General features: G+C 43.2%; 2 protein-coding genes across 9 annotated transcripts in view; one reads left to right on the forward strand and one right to left on the reverse strand.

Annotated features, from left to right (window-relative positions):
- The window catches only part of LOC115237836, a 12,398-nt gene extending 3,124 nt beyond the window's left edge, over window positions 1–9,274 (forward strand). The window contains exons 2-6 of one of the 7 annotated variants that reach the window (XM_029811165.1): window positions 7–11; window positions 3,345–3,405; window positions 3,814–4,131; window positions 4,955–5,104; window positions 5,221–9,274. In XM_029811165.1, coding sequence (XP_029667025.1) covers window positions 3,391–3,405; window positions 3,814–4,131; window positions 4,955–5,104; window positions 5,221–6,588 — 1,851 coding nt within the window. In that variant the 5' untranslated portion in view covers window positions 7–11; window positions 3,345–3,390 and the 3' untranslated portion in view covers window positions 6,589–9,274. Of the gene's footprint in view, window positions 1–6; window positions 12–79; window positions 421–449; window positions 831–1,485; window positions 1,595–3,344; window positions 3,406–3,813; window positions 4,132–4,954; window positions 5,105–5,220 lie in introns of those variants that run through there. The other 6 variants (XM_029811166.1, XM_029811164.1, XM_029811167.1 and 3 more) reach the window with 6 other exon arrangements.
- Window positions 1–13,036, reverse strand: part of LOC115237834 (nuclear protein localization protein 4 homolog) — an 18,019-nt gene extending 4,983 nt beyond the window's left edge. For both annotated transcript variants that reach the window (XM_029811161.1, XM_029811162.1), the window contains exons 1-9: window positions 12,457–13,036; window positions 11,751–11,831; window positions 11,461–11,665; window positions 10,937–11,081; window positions 10,734–10,871; window positions 10,349–10,652; window positions 10,119–10,256; window positions 9,884–10,031; window positions 9,488–9,648 (exon numbers count right to left, since the gene is read on the reverse strand). In XM_029811161.1, coding sequence (XP_029667021.1) covers window positions 9,488–9,648; window positions 9,884–10,031; window positions 10,119–10,256; window positions 10,349–10,652; window positions 10,734–10,871; window positions 10,937–11,081; window positions 11,461–11,665; window positions 11,751–11,831; window positions 12,457–12,477 — 1,341 coding nt within the window. In that variant the 5' untranslated portion in view covers window positions 12,478–13,036. The remainder of the gene's footprint in view (window positions 1–9,487; window positions 9,649–9,883; window positions 10,032–10,118; window positions 10,257–10,348; window positions 10,653–10,733; window positions 10,872–10,936; window positions 11,082–11,460; window positions 11,666–11,750; window positions 11,832–12,456) is intronic.
- Window positions 13,037–13,360: the final 324 nt, after the last annotated feature.

Here is a 13,360-nt window from a genome sequence, read left to right on the forward strand (position 1 = left end):
GGAAAGAGAGGGTACGTATTGTAGTAAAGAGAAAAAAAAAATAAAACGCGAGGAAAGAGAGAGAGAGAACGTACGTACGATTCAGCGAAAAGACATCGCGCGACGAATACGACGACGGTAGCGGCGGCGACGAGGACGACGACGGCAACGACACGACGACAACGATAACGACAGTGACGACAACGACAACGGTGTTAGTGGTGGTAGTGCTCGTGGTAGTGGTGGTTGTTGTTCGGTGCGAGAGGAACCGCGCGCGGCACGACGTAAGTCAGGCCCGATGTAAGTCAAAGCCGCCGCCGAATCGCACGGTCGAAACGTACGTCGCGCAGTGAACATCGTCGCGGCACGCGTCGCAAGTGCCGAGTGCCAACGGTCAGCCTCCATAGCGCGGCAAGGAGACGATCGCGAAACGTATACACGGTACGGAAGCATTTACAGAATTCTATCCGACTAAGAGAGGAGAGAGAGAGAGGAGAGAGAGGGAGTGACAAAAGAAGAGGGAGGAGGATAAAATCGGAACGTTCGAATACATGTGTACGATGGTTGGATGCTTGATTGGAGAGCGCCCGTATGTGTGCGTGTGCAAAAAGGAGAGCGACGCGTGAAAGTGAGAGAGAACGCATGTCGGAGTATACGTGAAAAAGAGAGACGTCGCAGTGTGCTCCCGCGCGCGCGCGCGCTCGGCGCTCGGACGGCGGAGGGGGAGGAGAGCAAGACGGAGCGCGCACAACATTCCCGCGGAATCTGACACGCAGTAGTCCGCGAGCGGTTTTCGGCCCGAATGTCGGCTCGTCGCGAATCACGATCGGCGTAGCTATCGGCGCAAGCAGGTAAATCCCGAGCGATAACGAGTCGAGTCCCCAAAGCGTCGTGAACGCGGGCGCTTCTCGGTGCGCCTCTATTGTGTGTGCGTGTGGTATATTGTATGCGTACAGTACGCGGCACACGACGTCGCGAAGAAGTGCCGCGAACACTCGATATACGTCCTTCCTCCACCCCTCCCCCTCCTCTTTGGCGCCTCGGTCCGAGTGATTCGTCCTCCCGCCCTCCCTCTCTCCTCCCTTGCGTCTGCCGCGAGCGCGAGAGAGGCAACATCGGCGCTTGAAGAATGGCGAATCCTCGAAGCACCCATCCTCCCCATCTACCCGCCGACGGTTTTGGCGGGATTTCCGGCGCATGCGCGCCAACAACGTAAAGTGTCATCTCTCTTTCTCTCGCTCGTCCGCGAGCTCGTCCGCGAGCTCGCCAACGACACTTCTCGAGGCTCCTCTCGTTGCATAATGACTTATCTATCGTGCCGATATCGCGCTGAACATTGAGCCTACATAACCTCTTTCTTGAGAAGTATCGTTTGTTTGCTCGTCCGCGTGCACACACTACCGGATGATCCGCGGAATATGGCGAACGCGTGAAGCGAGAAAGATACGCGTGTGGCAGCTTGGAGAGCATCTCATTTTGAATAGTATTTGTAGTCTGTTGCTCGAAGAATGAGGGTTCCTTATTTATACGCGTGTGTAAATAAGGAATCCTTATGCTTTGGAGAACATACAGATTTTATACGGAGAATTTATCGTAATTGCTCCTTGAGGAGAATGTAAGAATGTCTTCTTTACACTTTTAAAAATATGCTTGCAAAATATGCTTAAGAAACAACTATCGCTTATCGTTCCCTTGAGCGCGAGTCGTGTTGCTCCAAAATTTTTAAAGAAGACTATACACAATTGTCTCGATTAAGTGAAATTTTTATTCCGATAAATGATTCCGTATACTTTTGTATATATATTTAGCTGAAATAAACAGGGGGGTAGAAAACTGATTGATTATAATTATAAATTCGATAAACAATTAATTAGAAGGATATCGACGATAAATATGTGCATCGAGTGATTCCGTGTTCAAAAATTAATACGCGCGTAACATATTTAATTAGGAAGGTAAAAAAAAAGTGAAAGTTAATAAACAATAATATTATAGTTAGAGAATGCAATGTTTCCGATAAGAATCGTATTACTATTTCCAGTGCGCGTTAAAAATTAATTAAATTAGGTAGTGTTATTAAGCTTTAAAATAAGCTTCTTGAATATACAATACTATTTTTACCGCGCAATTCTTTCGATATCCAAATACAAAGAAAAAACCACGAATACTCTTTTTTTAACTTTATTTTTAACCACAACCAGATAAATCCGAGTCACGATATATTATTATTATACTATCATATTACTCTATATGTACTATTCTCAAAATAATTATGCAACATCTTTTTAGACTTTGTTTCGTGAAAAAAATTAAGTATAAGCGATTGCGAGAATTAAAATATCTCGTTTATGTATATACATATATAAAAGTATTTACTGAAGATCAAGATTAGATATCGAGATAAGATTTCTCGAATATTAATTATTTTCTAGAATACAAGGCTATTTTAATTCACAGTTTCGAATAGAGAGAGTATCGTTACATGTATTAGACATATCACGTTATATCTATTATTGTAATTTACAAAATTCGAAGAATGGATGAGACATTTTCGTTGACAAGGAGGATTAAGGACAAACGGTGTCGCGGGCGAGTTCAAGTCGGTCGCGCTTTCCCGCTTTTAATCGGTCACCGTATTTCCTCGGACCGTGAATCGAACGATCGAGCGAGTGTGTTTACCACGTCGTCACGTGTGCGCCGCGCCGTGCCGTATCGATTCACCCTCTTCCCAAATCGCGTATTTAAGCCTCTGTGACAGAGGCAAACGAACGCGGGGGCCTGTCAGTCGAGCATTGCGTATACATGAACGTATAAACAATACCGCGACGTGAGACGATCTGATTTGTGCGCGAGAAACGTTTATGAACCAGGGAACCTCATCGATGACTCGATGACGCACGAATGCGATATGGGTCAAGGAATATGGGCCGACAGCGAGGGCAGTTTCGCGCCGCGTGTACTTGAAATCGGGAAAGTCCATGGCAGCGGGATGGCAGACGAGTCTATGGCGCATAGTAATAATCGTAGTAGTATTAAAGAACTCCCGTGTGCGCGAAGAGAAAGAAAGCGGCGATGTGAAATAAAGGGAGAGAGAAAGAGAGAAAAAACGGTGGAGCGAATGAGAGAAAGAGAGAGACGAACGGTCGCGTGTACCGAGTTTGTTTACATACGTACATACGCGGACGACGACTTGACCTTTTAGAGCTTTCCGTCGTAAATGACATACGTTCTACGTAAATCAGACATTCCGAGAATCATTCAAGGAGTAAACAGTTTCGCGTATCTTTCGCCAAATATTCTGCGTGAATGTTTGGAAGTTAAGCTTCGCATGAGCAGCGCGAATTAAATGGCAATTGCAATTTCAGGAGCACGAGAGATTGACGCTACGTTCGTAATTTTTACCGTGGCGTGATGTTACTTAAACAGGTAATTTCCCGCGTAAAATGAATGAGACGAATGGAGTAATGAATTGCCTACTGAAATGAATAATAATTGAACAAAATTTAGTATAGTGACTTGTACGATAACATCAAATTTATGTCGTACTCTGATAGACTTTGATATAACAAAATCGATTCGAGTCGTGGTATAAACTTTATCTCGCGATGTATCTAAATTTAATACATCGATCGATACGATCAGAATAGCGTTGGAATATAATTCCACTACAGCAGAAATTTTATTCCGTTAGTACTCATTATTTCAGCACTTCTTACTTTACGTTACGATATATGGAGGAACTTTGTGTTTGCGTGTGTGTTGCATGCGTGTATGCATACGATGAAGTTGCGAGATATGCACGCACGCGTATGTACATGTATGTTGCGTTTCCAGATGCTGGATCCGAGCGTGCTAACGGACCTGGAGGAGCTGACGCTTTGCGGTTGCTGCAAGCAGAAGTACAATGACGCGGAGCAATGTCCCAAGTATCTCAGCTGTAAGCACTACTTCTGTCTGCGCTGCATCGAGAGCAATCTACTGAAGGGGCGAGATCTGTTTTGCGCCCACTGTTGGAAGAAGACAGACTTGGGCGATCAAGGTCCGGACGCTCTACCGACTCATTCTCCTCTACTTGCCCTGGCCAATAATCTGTCACGCCTCAAAATCACGACGAACAACACATCCGGCAAACCCGGTGACAAGGAGAGGAAGGTAACGCCGATTGATTGTTCGATATTTCAAATGAGCGAGATTCTTGTATGAATCTTGTTGAAATCTCATTTCGATATTTTCCTACTCATCCAGCAATGAAACGCCATGAAACGCGCAACATTTTCTTCCAAATGTAATAATTTATGTATATATGGTTCTTATAATTTAATTTTTTACAATTTTACATCTTTTATCTATATTTGAAAACGCGATATATATTGTAAAAATATATTGGAAATATATTAAATAATTAATTTTGAGAAAATAAAATTAAGAAATCGCATCATGAACGTTATATTATACGACTATTGATTCATCTAAATTTACCGTAAAATATCTCTGCTGAATAAAATTACGTTGTATGAAATTTAGATGATGAAAAATTATTCGAGAACGCAACGCAACTGCTGTAATATCGCACGGTAAATGGTGAACTTTTGTCGGCGCCGAAAAAGAGACGGAATATATATCTTCGTTCATGCGGAATGTATACAACATGTGTGCGTGTATGCGTGACGGAGGAAACGCCATGGAAAGTGCGAAATTATACCAAAAGAGAGAAAATGATTCCGGTAGTGTAGAATGATGTTGTAAGAACGTCTCTCGACGATTATTCTCGAATTTGTGATAATTTCGCGGTTGTCTTGCGCACATTTCTTCTCTTGAAAAAGATATGTCCGGACAAAATAGCGTCCGAATATTTTTCTATGATAAAAACGAAAAATTCATATTTCTAGTTTGGTCTTGAAAGGTCATGGAACTTCTCGTACATAGACGTGGTGGTGGACTCTGAGTAGGTCGATAATGTTTAATATTTTCGTAGAGCGAGAACTGTCACACACACGGGATGCCGCTGGCATTATGGTGTGCGACATGTTGCACGGCGCTTTGTAGAGCGTGCGCGACTCCGCAAGAACACCCGGGTCATCAGATTAAATCGCAAATCGATGCCAAAGAACAACTCATTACCGACGTAAGTTGTTCCTACTTGTTAGTTAGTACTATTTTCCGTTGAAATTTCGAGGAACAGGCTCGAGAAACTATACATCGAAGAACTAACGTTGTGAAAACGCGTGCATTCGTTCACAGGTTCAATTGGAGTTAGTCGCCGTGGGCAAACTGTCGACCGAGATTCAAAGACTGGCTGTGCAGCAACGCGAGTTTCTGATAAAGGTACTGGAGGCATGCGTAACGTTGAAGACGCACGTGGAGACGGATCTGCAAAACGGTTGGAGCCACTTTCCCGAGATAACGGACGCGCGCGAAACTCTGGGCAAGACGAAGGCCGGTTTGCAGATGAGCGAAACTCCGGGCGACGTGTATAGTCTGCACTCGCAGCTCGTTCTAGAGAAACAGCGGTTGCAATCCAAGTATCAGGAAATGATGCTGCAGTGCCAGCTGGACGATCTCATCGGTAATTCTGGCGTGATTTTCGACTTTGCCCTGCTGAAGCAAGCACTGGCAGGCATTCATACGGGGGATCCGATCGTTCCCCAAGGAGTGGGCAATGGCGGTCGCCTAGCGAATCACTTGGCAGCCTCGCAGAACCCGATACTATTTCTTGCAAATTATTGCATGTCGCAATTGTACACGCGTCACGTTGTCAGCAAGCAACAGCATATGCAGAACGGTTCGATGGAATACCATCATTCGAATATGATGCCGCCACCACAACAGGCGCCGCCGGGATCCGTTCACGTTCATCAGGGTCCACCACCGCCGCCACCGGGACCGAACCAGACTCCGCAGCAGCTTCTCATTCCACCCGGTTCACCGTCCATCAAACCTGTACCGCCCGCACCGCCCAACGCCATGCTGCACCCACAACAGCAGTCGACATTCATGCCTGATACGGTCGGTACCGGTGGCGCCGGTGGTGGCAGTCTAGTGACCGTCCACTCGTCCCCCCAACCGCCGTCCAACGCGATAACGGCGACACTCACGCGGGGCCCAGCGAATCCGTATCCTCTGTACTACTTCAACATCGAGGTAAACGGCTCACCGCACGGACGCATCGTAATTGAGGTGCGACCGGACGCAGCGCCGAAGATGGCGAAAAACTTCAGCGTGTTGTCAACAGGGGAAGCCGGAGTCGGTTACAAGGGTTGCACGATATTCCAGTGCTGGGAGGGCGAGTCCGTGATCACGGGCGATTTTGAGCTTAACAACGGTCGCGGCGGACGAAGCATATACGAAGACGGTTATTTCATGCCGGACGACACCAAGTTCCCGGCGGTCAGGGGTGCGGTGGGAATGAGACGGACGCAGAAGCGACACGACAACCTCGGCATGGTCGGCTCACAGTTTCGCATAATACTGCAGGAGATGCGTGGCTTCACCGGCATTTTCGGCCACGTAATCGAGGGATTGGACCTGGTGGAGAAGATATCTACGTTCGGCGATCAGACCGGCAAGCCTACCAAGAATATTCTAATCACGAAGTGCGGTAAATTGTAACGTTTATGCTGTCGCTGTCGCGCGGTTTGTTGTAGCGTGGGGTAAACTCTCTGAGAGAGAGAGAGCAGTATATCCCGTATATACATATACATATTATATAACGCCGTATACACGTTTTCCCGCTATAGATAACCGAAGGAAGGTCGCGACGATTTTCCCGACTCGCGCGTTCGGCGAGAGAGAAACTTATACGTAAGAAGAAATACAAAAAGAAACGCGTTACACGTAATTGCCCAACGATGGGAGACGATTATTATTATAATTATTATATCCGCCGCGTATATTCACTCGGGGACACCGTCGCGATACGTTTATCCACGAATCCTCGAACGCTCCGTACGAGTCACGCAACTTAATTAACTATTAACAATAGTGTCTAAAGATGTCGAATCTATTTTTAAATCGTGAGCGCGTGCGAGAAAAAAAAAGAAATAAAAAAATCCATATTTTGCTATTGACCGGGAATCGATATGAGATTCTGCTAACAATAATAATGACGATGATCGAGATACATACACATACACATACGTACCTCAGAGATCGACCGTGATATCGATACGACTTCTCTAGCTGATACGACGTATTTGTTTTTAGGAAGAGAGAGGTCCAACGTTTATTTTGGCTATTATCGGCGTTAACTCTGCTAAACTACGTTATAGTTCTTAGAGCGCGTATCGCGCGTCGGGCGTGATATAATGGCGAAAATACCGTGCGATTCGCGGTAGACAGTTCTCTGCTCGGCTCCGCGTGCGCAGCTAATGTTTTAGGTCGTAGATAGATGAATAAAAGGAAAACAAACGTGTAGACCGGGGAATTTAAGTATAGCAAACTATATCGGGAACTAATCGAACCGCGTATCACGTTTATGCGTATATACTTTTGAAAGCGAGGTGATGATGAAACCTGCGCGCGAACGGATGTTTGACCCTTTCGAGTTTTTTGTTTTTTTTTGTGGGCGAGCAATCGTAGGTGGGCATCTTCGCGACTTCATGCTAAAAGTCGCGACTCGTATGATTCTATACAAAACGCAAGGTTTGTTGTTTAGAATCTTAGATTCCGAAAAGAAGAAGTAAAAATATTGGTATAGTTAATCTCGTAGAAGGGCAATTTGCGGTTCGTCAAACACGATGTCGCGTATCGTTCCGTTCCAGGGGCGCGAGGAAAAGAGCTAAAAGGGAACAGAAAAAAAAAAGAGATATTCATCGCGCGCGCGTCTTGCGAAGAAGTCTTGTGATTCGTCTTGTGATTCTGCTGCACGAATACTGGTGGCAAACTTGTTCCCTTTTCGTTCTTTCTAAACTAGCGAACCATCGTGAATTATATATATCTGTATTTAAGATTAGATCTCAATACGTCGCAAATGTATGCAAGGCCTAACTACTACTATGTAGATCGTAAGCCTCGTGTCGTCTAATCGAAAAACGAACGAAGGAAAAAAATGTGCGAATATATATATATATACATATATATATGTATATATATATATATGTACATTAAACAAATCATTCCTATATATCGTACTACGATAATGTAATTGCGTTATAACTACTCGTCTGAATTCTCGTAATGAAGTCCCATTATGTATCGTTATATATACACTGTCACACGCGCGCGCGTGCGAGAGCGAACGCGTCTTTTTCTCTCTCTCTCTCTCTCTGTCTGTCTCTCTCTCTCTCTCTCTCTCTCTCCCCCTCTCGCGCGCGGACACGTGCGCGCGTATTTCCACGCGCGTACAAGGCAAGGCACACTCACGCGTTACCGTAATAGCAAAAATTGCACGCCCTCGCGTCGTCGCGGATATGCCTTCTCGAAGAAAAGCCTCATTCGATGTTGAACTTGAAAGTTTTAACACTTGTTGATTAGCTAATAAAAAGAAACGCGTCTCTCGCGATCGACATTGCGATTATTGACGCAACGCGAAACGCGTCGCGTTGTGTGTCGTCTTTAGGAATAAATATAACTCGCTCCTGTACATGTACAATATTATTATATACACGACGACCGTAAGCGGGGGTGGCTGTGTGTGTTCGAACGGATGGATGAATGAACGAATTCGCTTCCGAGCGAAGAAGACTCCGACAAATTGTAACTCTTAGTACGTAATCGTAGAGACGCAATCGTGAGAAGAAAAAAAAGGACATATTGTACCGAAGCGACTAACGATACAGGCCCACCTGTATACATACATATATACATACATACATAACATACACACGTACACGGATACCTCTATGCGCGCGCGTATATATATATACAAATATATAAACTACATATATTTTTATGAACGTGATGAGGTAACAACGCATAGCTTATAATATCGATTCTAACGACCGACCGATTTGTCTTGTCCCTCGCGTGCGATTAAACGATTGAACGGCTGTAAACAGTTGGACAAGTTCTTTCCTCTCATCTTTCTACCTCGCTATTTTGTTTTCTTCCTTATATCTCCTTTTTCTTACTTCCGTTCTATCCCTTTCTCTCTTACCCTCCTTTCGAGATATAATGATCATTGAGAATGCGAAGATCGTGGCTATTTTTTTCAGGTTCGCGGTAATTACACCGTAGAGAGCCGTCGTTTAAACGAATTTTATTATTTCATTATACATGTACGAAGTGAATGTTTATCGCCCCAACTTAAATGTACTTTTAATCGATCGATTTTGAGTTATAAACTGTTCTCATTTCACGTGAGTATTATGATTTGTGCGTATTACCCTTATACCTATAGGTATATATGAAGTTTTGCGATAAAATGGCATAACTTTCAATAAATATTAGATTACGGTAGACATAAAAAATTCAAAGGCACTCGTTCGATATACATATACAAAGACATAAATCGAAGTGATTCAAAAAAACGTAATCGAAGGGAGAATAAAATCGATATATTCGAACTTACCTTGTAGAAGACATCCGGAATGTATTGCTTATCGGTCGACTCGATTACGTAGCCCAATTCCGGTGCGTCTTTTGTAGGAACCAAACAGCCATCTCGTACCAACGCCATGCATTGATTGGATACCTGATAGCCCTCCATGTGTACTTGATTTTTATCGTCACCTGTAATTTACAGGAAAAACGTTTCTCACAACCGTAATTGTACATGGCGTTTGTAATTGATATTTCGTAACAGATAGAAAAAAGAAGCGTAATTATTATGTACTATTAAGTTGATCGAAAAAATTTGTTCGCCTTTTCCTATGTGGCTCTTATCTCAATTAAAAAGGCAAACTTTTAATCAACTTAATATTTTTGAAGAAAAATATATCTATATCGTGAATTATGATTGACTCACCTGTGACGCAAACAGTTACAAATTTTGAGCCAAAATAACCATTAGGCGAGAAGCGGCAGGGATTTGGATATCGGTTTTGAAAATATCCAGCCATAATGCATTCTTGAGCAGATAGGAAATGGCTTTCTATATTGCGAACGTGTTTGACCTGATCGAATAAAACTGACAGTGTTAATCGCCGTACATATGCGGATTCGGTATACGAACATTACATAAAGAAAGAAAAATATATTACCGTTCCCTTCTTGACATCATCGGCTATGAGGTCGGTGAAAATCCATCCGATTCTCCTCAGATTAAGTGTCCGGCCTAATTCCTCGACTAACGCTTCCCTCTCGTCCGGCAGAAGTCTTATCGTATCTTTTGTACTTTCCTGATCAATCACAATGCGAGTATATTATATTCATTCATAAAAAATGTGTATGTTTATAGATTTATCGAAGATTGTGCACGAGCTCTACGTACCTGCGGTGGCTCATATATAGCCGCAACGACTGCTCTAATTCCTAGCGGGACATCCGAATGTACCTCGTATCTTCCGTATAGATAACCGATACGCTGATGCCCAGTGCTACGCCAGTAGTTAAGAAAACGTTCTACTAAACTAGCATTTTCGAACATGACGTTATCCACATGTCGATAAGTCTGGCGGTTCAGAGTGATCGAGTTCGGTTGGCATTTGCTGCATATCCCTCGCGGCCATGGCGGATGATCCTTGCAGCCAGTCTTTATACGGCAGCTTATGTCATCTAATTGTATAAACTTGCCCCTGCGACAAATATATACAAGATACAGTCGAATATTCTGTAATAATGTTTGTACAATCATTTCACATTGTATATTTATGTACCTATCAACTCCGGCAGTGAGCTTCCTAAGATGTGAATGAAAGGACAGGTGCTTGATATTTTGTTCTTTCAGGTAAATCTCATCGAAAGGTTCCAGAGGCGAGCAATGCACGCAGCATCCTTTTGCTCCATGTCGACAGCTGTAAAAGCACATGTTTTTTCGTTCTGTTTCGATATTATCTTTTAATGTTTTTTACTTTCTTACAGTTTTTCGTCGCGTTTACGCTGGATTTTTCCATCTAGCTTCCATAATTGCTCATCGACATCATCTTCAACTACATTTGTCAGAGATCGTGAAAGACCAGATGTGCGATTTGTAATTCCATTTGTGGTATCAATTGACCCTGGTTCTATGTTTAAATATACAAAACAATGTTAGTAAAAAGGTCTGATCTTTGATAAATGAAAAAAATTTTATACACAAATTCATACATATATACAATACATACAAACATGTGTGTGTATATATAAAATTATTCTATATATATACACACACACATTTGAAAGAATGTTTCGAATAGTTTCTCCTAATTATAAATATAAATATTTTTCTTGGTTATTATGTCTATGTTTTATAGTTTAATTTTGTTAATATTAATACTATAATCTTGAATAAATTATATTATGTTTTTGATATTACGTAATAATTGCTTTATTCTATCATTTCAGGTAATTTTAATGTTCTACGTATGCCAATGGTCTATCAATCATGTAAATAATTATTCATACCTGTAGAAGCATTATTGGAGGCACTGCTGGTTGACGGAGCACTCCATAATTGGGTGCCATTGGATGGCACAAGGTAAAGCATATCTCCATGGGAAAGACCTGTCCCTAACACCGTTCTACTTCGAGTAGATGTAAGTGGCTCTTTCTGATTTCGTTGCTTACAGAGGTTAAATCCAAAACTATTTAAATCAAAGGCTTCATACACCTACACAAAAGAGATTAACAGAATAAATTTCATTATTCTAAAACATGATATATAGAAAGATTAGAATATCCTCCATGATCTATACCTTTTCGTAAAGTCGAGAAAGTGTATCAGAAGCTAGCACTTCTATACGCTTTGTTCCCTCTGATGACTGGACGCGTAGAATCTGGAAGTAAATAAACAAACAAATATATAACAGACAAATTTATATTTATCAATAAAAATAAATTTTTGTAAACACATTATATCACAAAATAGAATTATCCATAACAAAAACAAGCAACACATTGCAACTTTGTACATTATTCATTTTTCATTTATATATAAATAACATCTATATGTCTATATATCTAGATAGAATAACAATGAGATATATATTCTGATTATTTGTAAATACATAAAACATATATATATTTTTTTTCAGATAAAAATCAAATATATTTATATTAAGCAAAGAGTAAATTTTTTAATTTCTACAAAGATATCCAATTAACTATCTATTCAAAAAATTATTGTGTCACGAAAATAGATGTTATAAAGAAACATTTGTATTTGATATCAAAGATTCACGATCGTATAATTATCAAATAATTATGAATAATCAAGAAAGCATGTAGAGACCAGACAACATCACAAGAGAGTCGGAATTAGACCCGATTGTGTAGGTTATATCCGAGAATTTATCGCAGATACATTACGATGCAATCGATTGGAAAGTTTCATTAAATAGAGGGAAAACGATTCAACGGAATCGCGCTCGCAATTAATTCCGTGCCGTCGCGATGACTTACAAATTGCCCGGGTTTTGACATTTCGCCGGTGTCGGTGTGGTGAATCAGCTGTTCAAGCCAAGCTCGCTGTATGGTACGGCCGCACGGGTGCGCGGCGGCGCCAAAGTCCCTAGCGCGTCGCGACGACGCTCCGAGCGTGAGAAAAACTGTCGAGTCAACGTCGGAGAGTCGGTGGGGTCGACCTAACCTCTTCGCACCTCGGGTGGCGAACGATTTCTCGCGGGCGATGCTACGGCTACCGAATACCGATGTCGTCGCGCGGCTGCTCTCGCGACGTCGGCCACGCGCACACGCACTACCCTCTTATTAGTCTCGTCCTGCTATCCGTTCGCGGCGCGTTCTCGACGCTCTCCTATACAAGATAAGAGTCAGCTGAGCGCGACCCAAGCACGAATCTCGTCACCGTCACCGTCACCGTCACGGCTCGACGCTCGACGCTCGACGCGGTACAACGAATACGAAGACGCACGAGGAATCTCGACGTTTCGACGACTAAGCGACTATCCTGCCCCACTGGTGGTGATCGAGCGAGTACCAAGTCGCTGTGTGTACGCGTCCCTCTGGGAGGCTCTTGTCGACGCTGGGTAAGTTTTGCTTGGCGCGCTCTTCCACCGCGCGCGACTTGGCTCTCTCTTTTTTTTTCCCTCTCCGTCACTGTCAGTCGATCGAATTGCGTGATCGCGCGCGCGCGCACGCGACGACAAGGACGACAAAGACGATACGATTCTCTCGCAATCTCGCTTTCGCACCGAGAGGCCCGAGAAAGCGACGAGCGCTGCTTTCTCTCGTCCAAACGATTACCCGACGACGCGTTGCTCCGCGCACTATGCAACCTGCGCTACGGCGGGATGAAAGCGGACGCCGACCCCTGGCGCTCTTTCGAAAGCACGCCGTCGATATATCT

Source organism: Formica exsecta, unplaced genomic scaffold (genome assembly GCF_003651465.1).
Source record: "Formica exsecta isolate Colony F162 unplaced genomic scaffold, ASM365146v1 scaffold31, whole genome shotgun sequence".
Lineage (NCBI taxonomy): Eukaryota > Metazoa > Arthropoda > Insecta > Hymenoptera > Formicidae > Formica > Formica exsecta.